Source organism: Vombatus ursinus, unplaced genomic scaffold, assembly GCF_900497805.2.
Source record: "Vombatus ursinus unplaced genomic scaffold, bare-nosed wombat genome assembly UNPS02014874.1, whole genome shotgun sequence".
Taxonomy (NCBI): Eukaryota; Metazoa; Chordata; class Mammalia; order Diprotodontia; family Vombatidae; genus Vombatus; species Vombatus ursinus.
In genome coordinates this window covers 6,214,581-6,238,673 of record NW_020954652.1, presented here as the reverse complement: position 1 = coordinate 6,238,673, position 24,093 = coordinate 6,214,581, and the positions used below count along the sequence as shown (strand labels likewise).

Below are 24,093 nucleotides of genomic sequence, written 5' to 3'. Positions count from 1 at the left end.
ATGGATTTGAAAAACATCAGAGAAGCAGAACTGACAGAACTGGCAAATGATTGGATACTGTGGAAGGAAAGAACCAAACATGCCTCTCCAAGGTTTTGAGTTTGGAAGAGAAGGATGATGGCACCACCAATAGAAATTTTAAAAAATAATAACAATAATAATAATAATAATTGGGAGAAGGGGCAGGTTTGGGAAAGAAATTTAGCTTTCGATATGTTAAGTTCAAGGTATTGTCCTGAATGTTCAGCATGTTTTCATAATTATGGGACTGGAGCGAGCTCAAAGAAATTGGATATATTGAGAGTCATATGTACCAAGGTGACCACTGAAGTCATGAGAATAGACAAAGCCATCAAGAAATTATTGAGAGAAGGTGTGGGAAAGGAGGAACCATAGAAACAACCTGAGGAAGGAAGAAAGGAAGGAAGGAAGGAAGGAAGGAAGGAAGGAAGGAAGGAAGGAAGAAAGAAAGAAAGAAAGAAAGAAAGAAAGAAAGAAAGAAAGAAAGAAAGAAAGAAAGAAAGAAAGAAAGAAAGAAAGAAAGAAAGAAAGAAAGAAAGAAAGAAAGAAAGAAAAAGAAAGAAAGAAAGGAAAGGAAGGAAGGAAGGAAGGAAGGAAGGAAGGAAGGAAGGAAGGAAAGGATTGAGAAGGATGATAATTAGTAAAAAGACAATGAAGAGGCAATTAAGAGAGCATTGATGACTTTGGAAAGAGACATTTTAGTAATGGTAAGAGGGTGAAGGCAAGATTAGAGGATGTTAACAGTAGTAACTGGGCACTAAGAAATTACTACTCTTTCTAGAAGTTTAACACTGAAAAGGAGAAGAATATAGGTAGATAGCTTGAGGGGTGGATTGTAAAGGGAAGCGTGTGCATGCCTGTATGTATTTTAGGTTAATGAGATCCACATATGTTTGTAGACAGAGAAGGGAACCAAGTAAGAGGAATGGTTTAAGATAAGCTAGAAGAAATGATCAAAAGAACAAGGTCAAGAAGACACTGGAGAGGATGAAGGGTACACAAGTAGAAGGTTAAACTTCCACTGGAGAAAAGGTTTGGAGTTATGGAAGAGCAGAGTAAGGGCCCTTATCATGAATGGCCTTGGTTTTCTCAATAAAACAGGCAAATTCATCAGTTGATGAAAGAAACACTGTGGATATTGAGCTGAGTCTTGAAAAAGGGATGAGAAGGCTTGGAATGGCCACATTACGGTGGACTGTGGAGAGTGAAAGGATTACAGTGTAGCAGCAGGTGATCTCATGTATGTTTTTTCTCCAACTCTTTTGCCTCCCTAATTATGTCAAAGGAAGTGGATCCAGCACATTGGATTGTAAAGAGAAACCAATCTTAAAGAGGGGAGATTAATTACAAATAATTCCCAAAGTATACAATATATGGGTAATCAAAAGCATTTACATGGTATTTATTTGTAGATGAATTTTTTAAAGTTTGTTCATTAATCCTAAAAAACAACCTTAGGTGACAGCTAATTGATGATACCTCAATTTTCCAGACATGAAGTCAACAAAGATATATACACTTTTCAAAACCATATCATATTTCACAGAGATACCAAGAGAATCTTGTTTCCTTCATTCTCAGGACCTGCCTCTTACTTCTGAGCTATAATCATTTTTGATGGTCTATTTCATGAACTGATTGGATGTAGTTCAAATATACCCAAGGACATCTCACTTGAAGAGGGATCCCCTTTGCATTTTGTGTTGATATTCTCAGTAGCATTTAATATGTGTGTTGTAGGTACTGGTCTTGTAGTTACAGGATGCTTTGGATGAAGACTGTCCTTGATGTCTTTGGAAGAGAAGAAGAAAGAAGAAGGTCAGTATTAATAAAAGTACCTTTTGAGTTTAACATTTCAAAATTCCCCTTGTGGTATTATCCCCCTAATGAAAAAAAATTCCAATCTTTTTACATACTATTTTTAAATGCATTAAGTGGTTGAAGAATGACTAAACAAATTGTGGCATGTGAATGTAATTTAATGTTACTGTGCCATCAGGAATAACAAAATGGGCTGTTACAGAGGAAACTGGGAAGCCCTTTCATGAACTAATTCAGAGTGAAAAGAGCAGAAACCAAATAACTTGCACAGGGACAACATTATAGAGGAAAAATAACTTGAAAAGATTTTAGACTCTTATTAACGCAATGACAAACCCTGAATCCAAAGGACCAAAGGTAAAACATTCCACCCATCTCCTACCAGAAAGGAGATGGACTTAAAATACAGAATAAGATGTGATTTTGTTTGTAAATGTGGGAATGTGCTTTGCTGGACTATGCATGTTCATTCAGAGGGATTTTTAAAAATTGCTAATAGGAGAGGGAAGAAGAAGGGAAAGAAAATAAATACTTGTAAATTTTTTGTAATGCATTAAATATCACATGCTCTGTTCTCCTTGTTACTACTGCTCCCCAATAATAGCAGTCTGGAGTCAAGGAAGTGTTTTTGAAATTTAAATACCATAGTACCAGAGTAATGATATACTATTTTAAAAGAAAGAACATACACAAAAAAAAAAGATGAAGATGCTCATCAATCCCACAAATAGTGGTGCGCTCCAAAATGGAGCAGCCACGGAATGATGCCACGGAAAGAGAATTAAAGAGCCAGGCTTTGTTTTCTGGCTCTGCACTATATATGCACCTATATGACCTGGGCCAACTCATATAAACTCTCTGGGTCTCAGTTTCCTGACCTATAAAATGAGGAGGTTTGACTAATTGACCTCAAAGGTTCCTTCCAGAGCTACATGATCCCCAAATAAACTTTAAATACAGCACTCAGTACAGGTTCATACAAACCACATAATTTTAGAGAATTAAAGCACCTTAGCAAACCTTAAACTCACTCATTTTACAGATTAGGAAACTAGAAGGTCAACAATGTCTTGACTTATAGTTGAGTGTTACTTCTCCCAACATAAGTATCCTCAGCCCCTGGAGCCTCTCCCTCTGATTGGCTGGTTCTTCCCAGAGCCTCTATTTTGAGGAGGAAACCCAGATCAACTATGTCTCCATTTCTCTCCCAGAATGCTCTACTGTCTCATCTCCCCAGAACTTTGTCGACCATACCGCCATTCCAGTACCTTCATTACCCCTCTACCGCCCCCTTCAGCTCCCTTTAGAATTTAGTCTTCTCCCATTAGAATGTAAGCTCCTTGGGGGATAGAGACTGTCTTTAGTCTGACTGAATGAATATCTATCCAACAATCTACCTCTCCCCATCTATACTTACAAGACTTCCCTTAACAGATTACAATATTTTTCTCAAAATTTCCTTATCTTGTATTGAAATTCTATTTTTCATATGAATGATGCAGGTTTTTCCATAAGTCCATTTCCATTTTTTCTGACCCCAAATAGGAAATGTTTCTTCAATTACTCTTTAGATAATTGAGGACGTTGGTATTACAAAGAAGTAGATATCACTAGGTTATATTCAGGGAGATAAGAGGAAAAAAAAATCTCTCCTAGTGACTAAGATAGTAGCTTCTTACAGCCTGGGGTAGAAAGACTTAGGGACTCCTCCTTAAGAGTTTTTAGTAAAATATGAGTGTCAAAGCAAAAAACAAAGAACTGCTCAAAGGAGGCGTTTTGAGTTTCTGATCATTTCCACACTATATTCCTCTAATTAAAGGGTTAAAATGGGACAAGAAGACAATCCTATCTCTCTAGTTGCAACCTGAACTTTCTATGGAAATATAACTAGATTTTTCTTTTAGTGAATGAAATAAAAAATGGATTTGTCTTGGGTTATTCAATTAAAGTCTGTAATATATGATAACAGGCTCTTATTACATGTGCCCAAAACAATTATAAATTAAACAAAATTAATTATAAGAATCACAAAGATTTCTTACCTTTACTACTGTTTGAACCTTTTGACATGATGAATTTGTTCTCTTCAGTTAAAGCTTCACTTTCATTCACTCCGAGAAATATGATCCTTTGCGGTACATAACAGTCACCCCCTGCATTAGAGGAATACAAAATCTTAGTGATGATGAGTCTTAGAAGTAATCTTCCCTAACCTCCCACCTAATTCAGAAATCCCCTCAACATCTGGTCCAGTTGAAGTGATCCAGCCTCTTGCTTGATAGACATTTCTAGTGAATGGGAAATTCATTCATAATTTCACAAGGCAGCCCATTTTTTTTAAATAGCTCAGATTGTTAGGAAATTCTTGCTTATACTGAAGTGAAATATGCATCCCTCCAACTTCCCATTACTTCTAATTCTAGGGGGGCAACTAGGTGGTGCAGTGGATAGAGCACTGTTATTAGAATCAGGAAGACTCATCTTTCTGAGTTCAAATACAGCTTCAGACACTTACTAGCTGTGCGACCCTGGGCAAGTCACTTAAGACCCTGTTTGCCTCAGTTTCCTCATCTGTAAAATGAGCTGGAGAAGGAAATGGCAAACTACTCCAGTATCTTTGCCAACAAAACTTCAAACGAGGTCACAAAGAGTCAGACACAACTAAAACAACTCCACAACAACATGTAATTCTGCCTTCTGGAACTAGATGGAATAACTCATCAATCTCTTTCATATGACAACCTTTTAAACATATGAAAGTAATATCATGTCTTCCTTAAGTCTTCTCTTTTCCCAACTAAATATCCCATATTTCCAGACCTCAGTTACCCAATTTAGGACATGCTCCATATTGTGAATGCCCCTTTTAAAATGTGGTACCCAGAACAATACTCCAACATACATTTCTGAGAGGAAAGGACCTGTTCACTTAGAGTACACAGGCTTCAGAAAGTTCTGAACCTTTTTGATATTCTCTCCCTAACACCCTAAGCTTACAGCTCATCAGTCTCTCCAAAGCTACCACCTCCTGAATTTTCCTGTTTCTGTCAAAGACACAACCATCCTTTCCAGTCATTCAGGTAGGCAATTCTGGTGATAGCTCCAACTCCTTACTCTCAGTCATCCCACATATTCCAATCAGTTGCTAACTCTTGTTTCTTTATTCATAATATTTCACATATATGTTCCCTTATCTGCACATCCATCATTCTATTTTAATCCCTCTGTCACCTCTCACCTGGACTTTGGTAACTGACCTAGCTGGCTCTTCTCTCCCCACTCCAATCTATCCTCTACAGAACCACTCAATCACAATCTGACCCTGTCACTCTGACTTCATATGGTCTTTTAGGAAAAAAAAATACAAGCTTCTATTTAACAACTTAAGTTCTTCACAGTCTGGTCCCGTTCTGCCTTCCCAGCCCTCTTACATATTATGCCTTTTCACACACTCTACGCTTCAGGCAAACGGGCCTTTCTACTCCTATCTGTATGCCTTTACACTAGCTGTCATCCGTGCCTGTTGTGTTTCCTTCATGATTAAGCTCAAGCACCATCACCTTCTGTATGAGGCCTTTCTGGATCCCTACCAGCTACTGATGTGTTCCCTCCTGCCCCCAAAGCAAGCATGTGTTGATTTTGTAGAATGAGACAATAAAGCATGATAGATTTAAGAGAACACAGAATGTAAGCTTCTAGAGGGAGGGGACTCTTCCACCTTTTCCTTTGTCACCCTAGCACTTAGCATGAAGTAGGTTGTTAATAAACCCTTGTTATTTGATAGATTTTGACAACTAAGAAACCAGACTGACTCACTAAAATAATATTATAACTTGGTGAGTTGGTCTGGTTTGTTCTTTGTAACCATCTGGTTTCTCAGAGGATCAAAACAAGCTACTGAAGCAAAGGCATTTCCCCAGTTCCACTCATTGCCAGATCATAGGATCACAGATTTAGAATTTGAAGTGACATGAGAGGTCCTCTGGCTCAATCTCTTCATTTTACAGATGAAGAAACTGAGGCCCCAACAGGTGAAATGACTTGCTCCTATAGTCACAAAGGAAGCAAAATGGCTGAACTGGGATTAGAATCCATATTCTTTAAATCAATTCACCATACTCTACTGTCTCATATAGATAAGGCCCACTCTAATTCTCACAGAGTTTACAAGGCCCTTAAAGGTCATCTACTTCTAATCCTTTCTCTAAATATCAATCACTTCTTTGATAACCCCAGCAAAATGTTTCTGGACTTTGTTTAAATATTTGCAGGTTTAAGGAATTTATTCCCTCACAAGTCAACCCATTCCATTTTCAGACTGCATGAATTATTAGGAAGCTTTTCCTTATATTGAGCTGAAATCTCCCTCACTCCCTGCCCTTCACCCTCACCGCCAATTTCGACCTTGTGGTCCTAGATCTGTCCCCTAAAATTACAATAAATCAAATCCATCTTCCCCATGGCAGTGCTTTGGAGATGTGAATACAAATAATATGTCCTTCCCAAGTCTTCTACTCTCCAGGCTATAAACAATAAACTTAGTTCTTTCATCCATTCTGAAAGGAATTTTCACAGAGTTCCATATACAACTGAGAGATCGCTGCTTATATCATCTCCCTAGGCATAACCAACCACTGACTGCTACTTTAAATTCTCTGTCAAAGACATGGGGAAAAATTAAGGGCAGGAACAAATAAATTAGCTTGGAACTTGAAGGTATCCAAACAGAGAGAAGGCCAAGACAGAATAAAGGAGTAGCACTGTGAAAAAAGTATTTCTGATATAATATCTAAACACTCAGTTTTTATTTTCAATCCTTGGCTTGAAACTAGTTTTACCTCTTTCTACTTCTCTCTCTTCTTTTTCCTCCACCCTATATCTCCCTTTCTCATTCTTCCTTGTCCTTTTAGTTTAAACAAAAGTTTTAAAACTAGTGACCTAAGGTGTATTGCTTTCAGATGCATTCTTGAAGGACCTAGTTCAAAATGCCTGAGTAGGAGCAATCGTGTTGCTAGTAAAAGTATTTCCTAGAGCACTGGATCTGAAGCTCTCCTTTACTTGTGACACATCCCACCTTCTCTCCTACTTATATTTATACATATCCAGTCTCTCTTATTAGACTGTAAGGTGCTTAAAGGCAGGGACGATGTCATTTTTAAAAATCTAGCATATTAGTTGGTAAAGTTAAAATGTTTGTTGTTGAATTGAATATGAACAATTCAATTGCTGAAGACAAATATGAAGATTAAGAAATAGCCTGAGACAAATAAAACAATATGCATGAATAAGCCATTTGTCTTGTGTAGGCCTAAATATATGCACCTTTTCACAGCAACTAGCATCTTCACCAACCATTAACCTAAAAAAAATACTTTTTCTATTTTTATTGAAATCATTCTCTTTAAAGAGAACAGGAACATAAAAAAAAAACATAGGATTGATCAAAGAATGTTATTTTATAATTATGAGACCTGCTTAACTTGTCCACTCAAAGGAAGAAGTCGGGTGGTCTGTGGAATGTCAAATATAACTAGTAGTAAATACCAAAAAAAAAAAAGTTGCATGACGTCACCTCCATTTTCAAAAGCAGCAAGGTCAGTTCTTGGTTTTCCATCCAATGATGCTTTTATCTCACCTTGTCTTTCAAATATATTGAACTTCATTGGAACTGTAAGACCATCCCCTAAAATGGCACAAAAAGGGGGGGAAGGGTTGACGTATCAATAGCTACATTTCTAAAGTACAGATCACCATAGGAACTGTGTTACAGAAATAGCACGTTTATGAGATGCTTATGAGAAGACAGCAAGACTCTGGGATATTATCTAAAGCAAGTATTGTTTGCACAGTGATTTCATGAACAATAAAGTACATGACTTTTTAAAGCAGTTTCACAATTAAATCAGCAAAGAGGAAAATGAGACTTTTCTTATCTGATCAATTCAAAAATGAATTGGCAATTTGACATTTTAAAACTATTTCTTCTCCATTGGACATGAAATAGAAATGATTTTTGATTGCATTTGAGTGTTTTTTTAATATCATTTCTTTAAAGGGATTTACAAATATTTCCTGGTTTGACATCCATTCAGAAGTATCAGATTTAGCAAAAGTTGTTACATGTTATTATTGACTGCTCTTGTGGAAATGAAATGACTGCCTCATTTTCTCATATATTTTCTTAGTATCATTTCATTCTTTAGTAAATTCATGTTAAAATCACAGTATAAATCAACTTTATAAAAAGGCTTTTATAATCACCTCCCCCTCCTATTCCACCATTTTCTTCTCTTTCATAACTGAGGCAGCATGATGCAGTAGATAAGAGTACCTGGCTTAGAATGAGAAGTACCTGGGTTCAAATTCCACCTCTGACACTTATTAGCTATGTGAAAAACTTAAGGATTGTAAAGGCAGAACTGGAAGGGAGCTCCTTATGGGGAAGAGGAAGATAAAACTGAAGGAAGTCAAGTGACATGCCCAAGGTCACACAGGTAGTAACAGAGATCACACAGGTAGTGTCAGAGGTAAGATTCAAACCCAGGTCAAACTGGCTCCAAAGCCAGTATGCCTTCCATCCTCTTACTCTGTGTGACACTGGGTAAAAGTCACCAAACCTTTTTGAACCTCAGGCAACTCCGTAGGACTTAACACTGAAGTCAAACACCAGGATGTGATCTCTGTTGGTGGACAGAGTTCACACATGAGGAATTCCCCTACACTGAGGGTATCATAAAGATCCTTCATGGAGCCGTGTTACTGAGAGGTCACTTTGTGTAGGAGGACGATAGGTCAAAGGGAACTTTAAAAGCCTCAGGACGTGTACTGCCCCTGCCATGGGGTGTTAAGGGTGCAGCCATCTGGTGCCAGAAGGCTAGACAGAGTATATACCAAACAATAGTTATGGCTCGATAAAGGACAGGCAGATCATCTGCTCTGTGGATTAACCACGTGCGTGGGGGGCCGATTCCCTACCCCTACCCACCTTGGCCCTGGTGGCTTTCCCTGCTGGGTCTGTTTGACACAAATCCCTGCTACTGCTGCAAAACTGGTTTTAAAGCTCATCCTAGGGGCGAGAATGTGAAGTTTCGTTGAGTCCATTCCTGTTTCTAGCTGATATATCAGACAACTCTAACATAATCAATTCTATACACATTGAGGTTAAACATACATTTCACCTTTTCAAAAAAACAGAATATTCCCATCCAGCCTCCCAACTGCAGACTCTAGTTCTGTTCATTAATTACAGAAGAAAAGGAGGAGGAATTGGAGGAGAGTGAGACCCAGGAGTCAAAAGCCCAATCCTGACTTCAGCCACTGACCTCCTTCTGTAACTGTATACAAGTCACTGAACCTTGCTGGATTTCAATTAGCTTATCAATTCAATAAGAAAAATCTTCACCTATTTTCATCCCTGCTATTGTAAGATAAAATGTTAACAGCAAAACATCTTCAAAATCATTGTAAAATAAGGTTTGTAGAAATCCTCATCTATTCATACTGCACAGCTGGGAAGGCATAATTACATTCCACAAAAGCTTTTCATATTAAATTTAGGACACAGGATAAAACCATTGTCCACTTTGAGTGGATTTATTTCCCATTTAAACTCTGACCTCAGATTCAGAGTAATATGATGTGGTGGCGAGAGGACTGACCTTGCAGTCAGGAAAACCTGGTTTGAATTCCTGCCTCTGACACTATAGTCTGTGAAATGGTGGGTAAATCATTTACCCTTTCAGCATCCCAAACAACTTTTTAAGAATCTAATTATCAGCATCACTGGAGGGAATTTCTGCTTTGGACCTTACCTACACAAATGAAATCACATAGCTAGCTCAAAACCAACCAACCAAACAAACAAACAAAAAAGAGTCTGTCCTTGTGTATCTTACTAAATAAGTAATTCATGCCATTGCATGAGGTATCTCCTAAGCATCACTTTGTGCTATCATTTAATGGCTTACCTTCTTGCAATTCATTGCCATTTTCCAAGGGTTTTGCTAACTCTTTTTCCACTGTTGAAGTCATGCTTTTTGCTGAAATATCTGGAGGAGTGTGAAATCGGTAGTATTCACCTAATCTCCCCATAAGGAAAATAATGGTTAGTAGAGTATTCATGCACAGAACTAGAAAAAACCCCACACCATCACCAAAATGCTTACCAGACTTATAGCACATTTCCTTTATCGCCCTTTCTTCCTCGATTTCCTCTGGAGTCCTTGTCCACAAACTAGAAGCATCTGCAGGACATATTTTGCAAAGGTAAATTGTCTCCCATATACAAAGTCTATGAGAAATTCTATTACAAATTAGAAAGAAAAAAATCATAGCTGTTATTCTTACTGTGAGATGATTCCTTTTAATTTTTAAACTAATTTAAAATTAAAAGAAATTATTTCAGAGTAAAACAAAATCAGTGAAATTTGCATCCAGAGAAATTTTCATGTTTGCCATGCTGAAGGAAGAATAAAGTATGATCCAGAAGAAAGAAACTATCGATTATATGCATTAAGCCCAATTCTTCTTCTCATTGTAGGGTGGGGGAGGACTTTCTTTTGATCACATCCATGTCTATTCCTACATAATACTTCATAATATTTTCTGCATCCATCTATCCAGCAAGCCAGCCAGCACAGTTCTTCTTTCAAAAGAGATGGGTGGGAAAAGTAGAGAATGATCCTACATATCCCGAAACACAAACACTGTGGTTCCACAAGTACTTATAAGCCAACATAGGTAGCAGTAAAGCTAGAATCCCCTCCTATAGTGATCAACTAGTTTGTACGCCCTAGTATCATCCTAACAAGAAACATTAGTTCCCCTGTGTACAATGCATGCCCCTTCTCCTTGCTGACATTTAATATGTGGAAGAATGTTGGATAAACCAATGAGTAGGGGGAAGAGTTAGAAGAGAGGTTTTTGTTTATTTTTTCCTCTCTTGACATTTAGAAGGCTTATACAAAACTGTCTCTGTGCATAAACACATAGACAGCCTTTATTATGATGTTATTTAAGGGGCATTATACATGTACATATGTATTTATATGTTATACATGGCATATGTGTGGAATATATACATATACTGCCCCTCTAAATATGTATATACATATGTACATATAAATATATATTGACATATTTTATAACATAAATAAAATTATATACACATATATACTTTATAATATATTTAAAAATAAAATTAAATATATGTATACATATAATTCATGTGTCTAAATATAATAAGTTATATAACCACTATTTCCTAGAGAGGTGTAATTCATGTAAAGCAGTCTCTAAAAAAGGGAGGCCAAAGAGCCTGGAAATCATATATACTAGCAAACACCTGATCTTCCCAAATAGCAATACTTGACAGCAAAGGGTAATACTGATTTAGCATAGAAACTCATTTTCAAAAACTTATGTCGGGGCAGCTAGGTGACACAGTGGATAGAGCACTGGCTCTGAAGTCAAAAGGACCTGAGTTCAAATCCGCCCTCAGACCAAACACTTGACACTTACTAGCTGTGTGACCCTGGGCAAGTCACTTAACCCCAATTGCCCCCCCAAAAAACCCTTATGTAAGCATATGGTGGAAGATTATAAAAAGTACCACCTCCCAAAACATGAAAGAGCAATGGAAAAAAATGAGTTTGCAAAAAACTTAATATGAAACCCAACTGAGTCAGATTATTATAGTAACATTTAGAAATGAAACGGGAAGGAAGATAACAAACAGATAAAGCAAGACACAGATCATTTCTACACACAAAACTCTTTTCATTACCAGTCACAATGGAAAAAATATATTTGGATTCTAAGACATTAGTCACTAGTGTCTTGCATTGGGAAATAAAAGGAAGGACAGAGGAGAAAAAAAGAAGAGAAAGAGGACAGGAAACAAGTTAGACAAGCCAAAGTAATGAGAAGAAATCTTTTGAAGATTGCACAATTTTGAATACATTAAGAAACTGAATTTTAAGATAACTGGAAGACAGAAAGATATCAAATGACTAAGAAAAACTTATGAACATTATTATTTCACACGCACAAAAGTGATCAAAAATCCAATTTATGTCTCCTTTTTCATCTTTAAAAAATCTTTGTAGGAGTGATCTACACATATAGTGAGGGCATTCTTGATGAAAATATGAGCTAGGGTTGTTGGCCTTGGTACATATAGCACACCTAAAATTTCTGCTACAGTCTGAGGCTGGCAGATCACTTGAGTTTGGGCGTTCTGAGCTTCAGAAAAGCTAAAGCTAATTAGATATCCTAGCTAAGTCTAAAACAAATATGATTAGCCCTTGGAAGCACAGGGCTATCTGGCCACCTAAAGAGAGTTAAACCAGCCTGTGAGTGTCTTTTGAACTTCCAACTTGGACAAGATAGGAAGGCAGATACACACACACATACATACACACATACACACACACACACACACACACGTGCATGAGTGTATGCATGTAAATATATGCATATATTTACATACATATTGCACACCTATGTATCACATACATATACATGTGTGTACATATGCATATATGTGTTTATATCCTTATATGTGTGTATATGCTAATTACACATGTTATCTATATCTCCACACACACTTATACATACACACGTATATATACTTGTTTTCCTAACTTGTCCAGGCTGAAAGTATAATGGTCACTCATAGGCCTGATCTCAATGCTGACTGGCATGGAACATTTAACCTGCTTCATTTTTCTGACCTGGGTCAGTTAACACTGCTTTAGTGACCTGGTGGTTTTCTATTCCTAGGGGCTAATTTGTTCTGGATTTAGCTAGAACATATATATACACATATGTATATACAGGGTGCATACATAGTAAATATGTATATAAACACATGCATATGTTTATATACACACATACATATGCATGTGTATATTTCTATACCCACACGTACATATATACACATACATATACACATACATTTTACAAGAAAGGAATCTACAGGCTACTGCAAATGATTTTTCACAAGCCATGTCTTCATGACCACAAAATTGACTGAAAAGTATAAAGAACACTAATTCCTAGTTATTATTTATTGATTATTTTAAAATCAAATTTTGGAGAATACAATGTAGCCTTAAAAACTCTTCAACAATGAGGTATTTCTCATTCCTTTATGAAGATCATACCAACATTCCTTGATAGATGAAACTACAGTGATAATTTCATTCAATATTTTATAATTATCCATTTCAAGTAAGGGAGAAAAACCAAGAGTTCCCTGTTGACCAAAAGCTCTTTGCTTGTTATGGAGAATGCCTGGTGCAGAGTTCAAAGGAAAAGGGTGTCGTTGTCAAACCAGATGCTGTGAAACCTAGGATACCACCATCTTTTAAAATAAAGTATTTTATTTTAAGATAGAATAAAAATTATGAGTGACCCAAAGGGCAAAGTAGAGAAAAGGGGTAGGGAGGGGGGGAGTAGGCTTACAGCACATTAGCAACATTATATGTTTGGGGAAATGGAACAGAAAACATCCAGGAAATACATAAGAATAAAATACAGTAATCATAATGAGGAATATTGCTGAACTGAAATGGACAGAATGAGAAAAAAAAAAACCTAGAAGGAGGACTGGGGTACATTTTGGGCAAATTCATATGAAGGATATATGGCCAAAGACACAGACTGAAAAGGTTTGGACTTACTGCAATCGGCACCACTGGAGGAGTTCCCTATATCAATGTGGGCACAGGTCCATTCAAATATTCAAAAAAGCCTATCTATAAGCCCTAGAAGCTTCAATCAAGTAAACATTTATTGTCATCTTCTCCAGTTCCTACCATCCGCAAGGAATTTAGTAAATGTTTTCTAAAAGAATTAAAAGTCTGTGGTATAGCAAAAAAAAAAAAAAAAAAAAAAAAAGGCCTGAATTGAACTTGGAGTCACAAGACCTGAGATGGAATCCAGCTCTGTCACTTACCACCTGTGTGATCTTAGGCAAGTTACTTAACTTATCTGTTCCTCAATTTCCCCCCCTATAAAATGAGGGGACTGGATGATGAATGATAAGGTCCCTTCCAGCTGTAGCTCTCTGAACCTCCCCCCATCCCTTGCCCCAAATTAGCATCTTTCTGCCATGCATTCCTCACCACCACTCCTACTAGAATTCATTTCTTTGGGTCACAGTATTGTCACTAGAAAGCTCCATATTAAAATGCAAAAAGAGAGGAAGGCACAAGAAAGGGAGGTGAGGGAGATGCACAACCAATCATTCTTTAATGAACTGCTATGTACAAGGTACCCTAGAAAGTGTAGAGATACAAAGAAGAGTAAGATCAATCCTTGCCCTCAAAGAGGTTACAATCCAGTAGGCGAATCATGAACACACACACACACACACACACACACACACACACACACACACACCTAAAGATAACCAACAACATACTACAACAGATATATTGTCATTGTTATATAACTGGGGCCTGGGAATTGAACATGTGATTTCATTGGTACAGGGAAATCCCTGAATGGGGAAATTCTGCTTGAGCAGGTCCCCACTTTTGATGCAACTTATTATAGTCTTAGAGAGTTGCCTCCAACACAGAGTTTAAATGACTTGCCCAGAGACACACAGCCAGGGTGTGTCAGAGACAGGCCTTCAATGCAGATTTTTCCAGGTTCCCCAGCTGGACCTCTACTCACTACAACATACTGCCTCTCCCTATAGCTAAAGTACTGTCACAAAGCTGAGGTACTGTTAGGTATCATTACCATCATATAGTCATGCCTCACACACGTAAGTGTTAAATGAATAATACTAATGATACCACTGTGGACTGGCATTATCATGGAAGACTTCACAGTGCCGATGGGACACTGATTGATGAGTAGGATTTAGTATTCAGAGAGGAGGCAAAGAATGTAACCAGGCAGGGGAAGCCCCATAAACAAAGATGAGTAGACAAGAATATCCCTGTTTATATGCATGGAACAATGAGGAGATTTATCCCAGCCTGGCTGAAATGGAGGGTTTACCAGAAAAAGCAGTGGAGATTAACTTTGGAAAGATGGGTTTGAAGTAGTTTGTGGAGAAATTTGAATGTCAGGCTTAAGAATTTGAGAATGTAAGCTCGGACAGGGACTGCTTTTATTTTTTCTTTGTATTCCCCCAGTCCTTGACATAGCGCCTGACACATAATATGTGCTTAATAAATGCTTGTATATACTTGTTGATTTATTTTGATTTATATTGATTTATTCTGTAAGCAATGTATAGGGCAGCTAGGTGGTGCAGGAGATAAGAGTGCTGGGCCTGGTGTTAGGAAGATTCATCTTCCTGAGTTCAAATAGAGCCTCAGACACTTACTAGCTATGTGACCCTGGGTAAGTCACTTAATCCTGTTTGCCTCTGTTTCCTCATCTGTAAAATGAACTGGAGAAGGAGATGGCAAACCACTCCAGTATCCTTGCCAAGAAAACCCCAAATGGGGTCACAAAGAGTTGGACACAACTGAACAACAAAAACAATAGGATTTTGTCATTTATTACTTCTGTAACTTCAGGCAAGTCACGGCCTCTCTGGGCTTCAGTTTCCTCATCTACATAATGAAGGGGGTGGACTAGTTGATCTTAAAGGTCGGTCATTTCTACTTTTAAATCTATGATCCTATAAACTATTGAAAATGTTTGATCAAAGAAAGGACATGGCCAGTGGACAGATCGAAAGGGTAAATACTGAAGACAGAGACAATTTTTCAGCAGACAATGAAATGAGCTAGTCATGAGATAAAAGGGGACTAATTTAGGTACAAAAAAAAATCCTAGTTGTTGATACTCTCCACAAGGGAAGAGCAGAATTGTGACTACTGGTTAAAATGAAAATTTAAGTTACTATATGCCGTTGAACATACCAGAGAGAAAGATTTTAAAGGCGCTTAGGAAAAAATGAAATTTTTTGATAAATTACTTTTTTAAATGTCCTAAGAAAAGAAAATACACTAAAACCTCATAATAATGGATTTTGGGGAATGAAGAAAGCATTTTAATTTCCAATTTCCCATGCCTGAGGGAGAACACAATGTGCTTTACAACTTTCTGTATAAAGGGACCATAACCATAGAACATGGTCTTGCATACAATAGGTATTTAATAGACACATTGATTCAATTTGTTGATTTCATTTTATCAGTAGTAGAACTGAATTCATGGAATAGCAAGATGCTTCATAATGGAGTTTTGCTGCACTTGCACAGTCTGCAACGGAAAATTTCATCTCCAAATTCCCATGATGGCATGAGAGACATATTAACTTTATCTGACTACCAGTGGTTTCTGGGTACATCAGAAAAAAGACAACATAAGCGGTCTTGAAAGTTAATATATCTCCCCCAATTAAGGAATTTACTCCTTACTTATGAGTAGGATCACATCCTTAGACTATTAAATTAGAACAATGAATTAAGATGCTTACGAAAACTAAAGCAATTTCCTCAACATCTACCTTCCATCATATTACAAACCTACAAAACATTAAGACAAGTGAATAGAGAAGAGTGTAAGGGTCTTTACACACATTGTAGATTTAAGGAAGATCATACTAACTGTTCTCCTTGTGGTCTTTGTCTTCCTCTTCCTCCTCCTCTTCTTCTTTAAAATTAATGGTTATGACCAGTGGAGGATGAATGGGTCTTGAAATATTCTCCTGAGATTTCACAGGTTCTTGACTCTGGGTAGGGGGCAGAATTCCTTCCTGGGTTTCTTTTTGTAGTGTGACACCTATTTAAAAAAAATACAAAAACCCAGTCTTTTTTCCCAGTATCATATAAAAGTGTGGTTTGAATGCTATTTCACATCTTTTGTCCTGAATTAATCGCATGCTTTGTTAAAAATGTCTGATTTCTTCCTTTTGGGGAGAACACAAATCAAATGTCAAAAAGAAATCTATCATCTTTTTGAGGAGTAACAAATATTAGCATTCCTTCTTTTCCTACAAAACACTTATTATTGCCTTGGCTTTTTATAGTCCTTTTCTTCTGAGGCGCTCAAAGTAATATTATTTTATTCTTATGATATCCCTATGAGGCAGGTAAGTAGGGATGACATTACTATTCTCATTATGGCAATGAGGAATTAGGATATAGTCTAAGTCAGTGATGTCAAACTCAAATAGAAATGGATCCCTGCAGGCTACATATTGACTTAGAAAACCACAAATCAACATTGTCATATTGTATTTTTATTTATCTTGTTAAACATTTCCAAGTCACATTTAATCTGGTTCAGGCCACACTTGGGGGTTTTGGCAGGCTGCAGGATTCAAGTTTGACGCCTCTGGTCCAATGCTGGCATAGCTGGATCTACCCAGTGAGCACATGGTGCACCATATAGCAAATCCCAGCAAGTCATACATGGGGAAATCTTTCCATTTTAGCAGTGTCTAGAGTTACCTACGTCTAGATATATAGCTTACAAGAACTGCCCAAGTGAGAATGAAAAAACAACAACAATAAAATGCACCAAATCTAGTCATTCTTATGTAGGAGTTCCTTAAATTGAAGATCCACAGACCCCAAGAGGCCCATGGGGAGATATCTGGGTGTAGTTGGTTGGGAAAAATTACATCTTTATTTTTCATAAATCTATAACTGGAATTTAGCATTTCATTCAATTATTATTTTCTTTAAAAGAGGGAAAGGAAAGGAATAAGCATTTATACAGCATCTACAGTGTGCCAGATACTGTGCTAAATGCCTTACAAATATTATCTCATTTGATTAAAAAACATTACATATTCTGAGAAGGGTCCATAGACTTCACCAGATAGCCAAAGGGGACCATGGCACAGAAAAGATTAAGAAATTCTGCTCTAATGGTCCCTTCTGTATTCAACTGCCTAGTATTTTCAAAATAAAACCCTGTCTAAATAATAAAGAATATAAATAGAAGAAGAAAATGATAGCATAAGTAGATTTAGCTAGGAAAATAACATAACAGAAACAATCCAAGTAGACACTTTGGAATAAGAGTTCAATTGAATTTCATGGGCATTTTGTTGTCAAGTAATTCAATAAAATCTGATTAATCAAAACCCCTCTGATTTAAATGGTAAGTGATCTAAGTTTACCCTGCTACTAACTACTAAAGGTTTGTTAAATCAATATTATAAAGAAAATTGCAAGGATACTCGCTAACCTTACATCCATAATGCCTTGGAACATCCTTACAACCCCTTCAAGTTGCACTCATTTGCATTCAAATTGCTAATATGCCAGTTACAAAGGATATTTAACCATTCATTAAAGCAAGTCGAGCAGAATTCCCACTTGCCAACTAGTGTTAAAATGTTTGTTTTAAAATTATAATGGTATTCTTAAAAACTCTTCCATGATTTAGATCTTATACTAATTCACCCTGACATCCTACCCTAATAAGTATGAATTAGTAAACTTTTTCTTATATATTTATACCTAGTCAGCTGATAGAATGGTGATCTCATCAATGGGGGTATGTCATTCACTTGTACAAAGAGTAACCTACCCATGATATTCTTGGCTATCATTCCACAAACTCTCCAAAGAGGATTTACCCAGCACATATACTACTTTCCTCTGGATCTTTTATATTTCTCAAGTTCCAATGTATCCCTCTGTCTTGTCTACCTCTTGTCTACATGACTGGTTCCTCTCCTTTTCAAGCCATGTAATGTTCATGATGTATGTTACATTATTTCTTGTGTACAGGTCAACGCTGGTATTATAGTACAGCCTTTTGCCCATCATGCATTTGGTCATTGCTCTTGGGGTCACCGGAAACTTTCATTCTTCAGATATTAGGGTTCTATAATTCATAGTCATAGGGCATCACCAGGAGAATATTAGTGTTGAAAAGATGGGTTGGTGTGTCAAGTAGCAATTTGAGATCACTGAACACAATGCAGAGTATTTATTTCAAATGGAATCTCATTTGTTCATCTCCTACTATTCAATTTTGGGACTAGTTTACTGTCTGTCTCCTGTATGTGTCATAGATAGATAAATAGATAAACTGTATATATATATATATATATATAACATATATATGTATAAAATCTCTATACTATTTAATTGTTCACATGGACAAAATGCTTTCATCATCCTCTTGGTTTTTCTTGTGTAGACTGCTTGTCCAAAAAGACATTGATTTATCACTACTCTTTATCAAAGCTTACCCAATGGAAAAGAGTCAACAATACAAGTAGGCCAAAAGAACCCAGAAACTGCCTTTGCCAGCAAACACCTGCTGAGTAGAGAGACAAGGTGCGCTGCCAAGGCTAATGATTCCTTTAAAAACATATACTCATGTTACTGTATACCTAACTATTTATAAAGTGTGTATTAATTAGAAATTGTTAGCAAAGAACACTCATAAGGAAAGACCAAGATTCAACTAATCTTTCATGGGATTTCCATCTAGTTCAACACCATCATTTTTCAGATGAGGACCTAAGGGCCAGAGATGTTGTGACTTGTACACAGATAATATGTAACAGAGACAGGATTCAAATGCAGGTCCTCTGACTCCGAATCCCACACTCTTTCTACTATACATAGTACTAAACTACTACACGAAACCAAATCAGAAATTTTATTAGAATAGTACAAGTTGTTCCCCTCAAACCCCTCCTCCATTCATTCATTCATGTTTTCATACCCTATGTCTTACAGCTAGATCTTGCTTAGAGTGAATGATGAATTTCCTGCAGTGGTCACATGTATTCAAACTTGTGCTATTTGAAGTTATGATTATGTAAAAGATGGCAATTGGTTCCAACCCAATGGAAATATGTGGTGTGAATTCAAATAACACAACCCCTTCAAGAGACTCATTCACACTAACTCTTTCACAGAATAAATTGTCCAGTCAATCCATTAACTAAACGCCTTTTCTTTTGCTTTTGTTTTAAAAATAAATTTTATTGATTTTTTTTGTGTTTTCTATGTCTACAGTTCCTCTTACATCTCCCTCCCTCCCTCTCCCATATAACAAAGAATATTTCCTGCTTTTCCTTTCTTAGTGAAAAGGGGACAAGATGAAATTCAAATAATGAACATCAATTTGAAGTGTTGGTTTCTGAATGGCATCAGTCCACACTCTACACTGAACTACGAGGACATTTCTAAAACAAGCAACAAAACTTGTTTTGCAAAGTCAATGTCATCATCACCATCAAGAGAACAAATGCATGTGGCTTATTATCTGTGTGAGGCCCTGTGCTAAATGCTATACAAAATAAGTTGGCAGACGTTGTCTCCCTGGGAGCTCACAACACATACTGATGTCACATTTTCCTGAGAAGGTCTGCGATTTGCTTCCAATTACCTCCTGTAATGAAGTGCATTTGGGTTGCACCCAAGCATGAAATTCAACACTTTGTTTTATCTCTGTCATTCTATTGGGCTTTTAATAGAGCTTAGGGGCATATGATAGGCAACCAACCTGGGGTAGCAGGTTTATTAGGTAGTTGAATTGATGTACATCAAGGGCTTGACATATGTTGATTTACCTATGTTGATTTCTAGTTATGTTGTTCCCATAAGTCCCCAAACACCAACTATCTCTGTGTTTTAAGGAACTGGTTGGGAACACGCTCGTCTCTGATGAATTTCTCCAAGTAGGTGACTGTTTCTGAAACCTTTATTTTTCCATCACCAGCATAGCTTCACACCGGTGTGTGCAATTTTGGGTTTGTCAGCTATGCTTTATAGAGCTCTTGGTGTTAGAAGTTTCATCCTTCTTATATGGCTAGATTGTCACATCTGCCGCAGATGACTACAGTGGGAGGTTACTGCTTTCTCTGCCTTGTCAATTTTTAAAACAAATCCTCTTTCTACTACATAGATTTTGTGCCCGTGGTACCCTAAAAGAAATGTGTGGCGCTATGAGTTCCTTGTCTCTGAGGATAACCAATATATAAAATTGGTTGGGGTGCAAATTCAAAACTAGTTGAGTTTTTGTTTGTTTTTAGAACTACTTTTTGCTTGTATCTTCCAGGTTAATTATAACCTGAAAAGCGTTATGCTTAATCAAACCAACTGAAAGTGGAATCTAGTTCTTCCTTTCAGACTCAGAAAAGCATAGCAATTAATTAACTTAAATATTGTATTCAGAAATGTTGTTTCCTCTCTTGTCCAAAGACATCCCCAATGGAATGGGTTGTCTACTCATCACAACCAGGTCAGCTGGGCAGATGTCGGAGGGAATGTTGTCCCAAAGCACTATGTCTCCCATAGGATTTCTAGAACTCTCATTATGAAATCTATAAAATGAGCAAATTCTCCCCACTTTGGGATGCATAAGTAATTAATAAGTAATTTGGGGATTAATAAGTAATGGATTTTTAAAAAAGAAATGCTGAAAGGGTCTTTTAAAGCACTTCACTTCAGGATGATAACATCTTCTGAAGTGATGCCCCAGGCAAACTATATAAAAGATATACTATTTATGATCATACGCTTAAGAGATTTGTAGCTGCGAGGGACCTTCAAGATTTCATCTAATCCAATTATCTCAGTACGCAGATGAGGAAACTGAGGCCCAGAGAGTTAAAGTAAACTTGGACAATCTCACATAGGTAAATAGGATTCAACCCATGTTTCTAGCTTTAACTAGCTTTATTTCCATTTGCACCTCCCAACCCCCAGTTAAAAGTGGGACTGTTGACTGAAGAGGGCCGGTGAAGAGATAGATTGATAGATGTGTTTTACGGGTCTCAAATCCAGCCTCTGTGCCTTGACTATTAATTGCTCCCAAATTTAATACCACTTCATTGCTAGTCAGTGTCATGGTCCAGACCTTACTGTATATTTCACACTTACTATGCATATCGCACTATATTAGGCAGAATGGTGAATAGGCCATCATTCTTACCCTCAAGGAATTTATAACCTAGTAATCTATGCATATGAAAGAACACATAGAGAAATTCTGAAAGCCTCTGGTAGAACCGGCTGTCACTGACTAAATTTACACTCTCTTCAAGGTATCAACCTTTTTCAACCCTTTGGCCTTCCTCTGTGGTATCTGATCCTGTTGACCACCTCCTGCTCTCATTCTTTAAATCCTTTGCTCCCTCAGTTTTCATGACACTGATTTCTTCTGGGTCTTTCTCCTTTTCTCTAACTCCTAGGCTTCTTTAAAAGCTACTCTTCCCTTTCTGGTACCTTAGTGTCCTCAGCCTGTGACCTCATCTCTTTTCCTATTTCCCTTTAATCATTTTGTTGCTGTTTTTGGAGGCAATCAAGGTTAAGTGACTTGCCCAGAGTCACACAGTTAGTAAGTTCTCCTGACTTCAGGGCCAGTGCTCTATCCACTGCACCATCTAGCTGTTCTCTAAATTTATCTCCCACTTTTTCCTCACATGTATTTTGTATGTTCTAATCACTATTCCTGAACACAGATGACTTTTTCTCTTTCTCTTTTGCTCATTATATTCTTTTCACCTTCAAATTCATTCTTCAAGATCAAGCCCAAATACTACCTCTTTCATAATATCCCCTTTCAAACTGATAATGTGATTTCTCCTTTCTCTGAATCCCTGCATATTTTTGCATATCTCTTTAATGGCACATGTACCTTCTAATTTATGCTAGTTGCTCATTTTAATACAACATCATAACTTTCCTGAGAATAATTCCTGTTTCTTAGTTATCTTTATATTTCCATAAAAGCCTAACACAGTGCTTCTGATGTTTGATAAAAATTTGTTGGATTAAAATGCAGGCAGATGTGATATCTCAGTTGACTATAAAGAATCAGTTGCTGTTTACCCTTTGTGATTTGTGAGTAATCATTAATGTTCATGATTAATGATAATAATAGCTTTTTCACAACGTTTTAACGTTTCAAAGTGCTGTGTGTTATTTCATTTGATATTTGGGAGTTAGCCTAAATGCCAGAGTTAAAAGAGACCTTAGAGTTCATCTATCCTTCCTCCATCTTACAGGTGAAAACCATGGGGGGCCTTAGAGCTAGAAGGAACCTTTATAGGCCGTAGTGTGCTGGACAGCTCCTACAGGTCATTGAGAGACATCCTCAGGGCTTGATTTGTTTGCTTAATTGTCTGGACTTAGGAAAGTGATAAAAAATGCTAATAATTTAGATTAAACTGAAAAGTATGTCCTGAACTTTGAAGAGTAAGTTGGTACACATTTAGCAGCATACCCCTAGACCCTGGTCTAATCCTTCATTTTCACAGAAAAAGAATTTGAGACCCAGAGAAATGAAGTGACTCTCCCACAGACAAAGAGATAGTCAAGAGCAGAGCTAAGACTCAAAACCAGGTTCTCTGACCCCAAATCAAATGTCCTCTCCACTGAGGCACACTCACAAAACTATTTTGTGAAAGAGCTGGCCAGGTCTTTAAGCCAGGCTCTCTGAAATCCCCAAATTTCACCCTCTCTCTTCCATTGCAAACATTATCTCATCATTACTACACAACCTTCTCATTTAGTCCACAGCATTTATTAAGCATCTACTATGCATCAATTATTGTGTTAAGTCCTGGGTATGATACACAAAGAAAGGCAAAAATGGTTGTCCCTACCCTCAGAGAGCTCATAGGCTAACAGGGGAGAAAACATAGCTATGGAAAAACAAGACAGACACAGGAAGGATATCACGACACCAAACTGCCTTTCTCATCTATGTGATAGTGTAGGTTGTTCAATTACCTAAAATTTTGGGTGCTATGGGCCTACTCTGTAGAAAGGGAAACATACTCAAAAGAAACAGCCATAGGAGAAGCATCATGGAGGCCTGAACAGTCACATTTTTAGTGAAAAAAGGTTTTCACCATCCAGTTGCCTAATTGTGCATTAGTGTCATTTAATGCTTTTGTAGTCCCCATATTTGATAGCACAATTAGGCCCAAGGAATAGGGCCCTGGACCCGACTGTCTTGGTCACTTATTTTACATAATAACAATAATAATATTAAAAATAATGTTCAGTTGTTTCAATCACGTCTGACTCTTTGTGACCCTATTTGGGGTTTTCTTGGCAAAGATATGAAAGTGGTTTGCCATTTTCTTTTCCAGCTCATTTTACAGACAAAGCAACTGAGTCAAACAGTGTTAAGTGGCTAGCCCAGGATCACAAAGTTAGTAAGAGTCTGAGGCCAGATTTGAACTCAGGTCTTCCTGACTCCACGCCCAGCGCTCTATTCACTGTGCCATCTAGCTTCCATGATGATGATGATGATGATGATGATGATGATGATGATGATGATGATGAT

The 24,093-nt window shown here is 37.2% G+C and overlaps 1 protein-coding gene across 1 annotated transcript in view; it reads right to left on the bottom strand.

Annotated features, from left to right (window-relative positions):
* CUNH12orf50 (chromosome unknown C12orf50 homolog) overlaps nt 1-24,093 on the bottom strand; it is a 36,683-nt gene that overhangs the window by 8,887 nt on the left and 3,703 nt on the right. Inside the window, exons 4-9 of the mRNA XM_027842544.1 lie at nt 16,426-16,599; nt 10,008-10,085; nt 9,810-9,920; nt 7,415-7,525; nt 3,885-3,995; nt 1,696-1,812 (exon numbers count right to left, since the gene is read on the bottom strand). Of these exons, the coding sequence (XP_027698345.1) occupies nt 1,696-1,812; nt 3,885-3,995; nt 7,415-7,525; nt 9,810-9,920; nt 10,008-10,085; nt 16,426-16,599 (702 nt within the window). The remainder of the gene's footprint in view (nt 1-1,695; nt 1,813-3,884; nt 3,996-7,414; nt 7,526-9,809; nt 9,921-10,007; nt 10,086-16,425; nt 16,600-24,093) is intronic.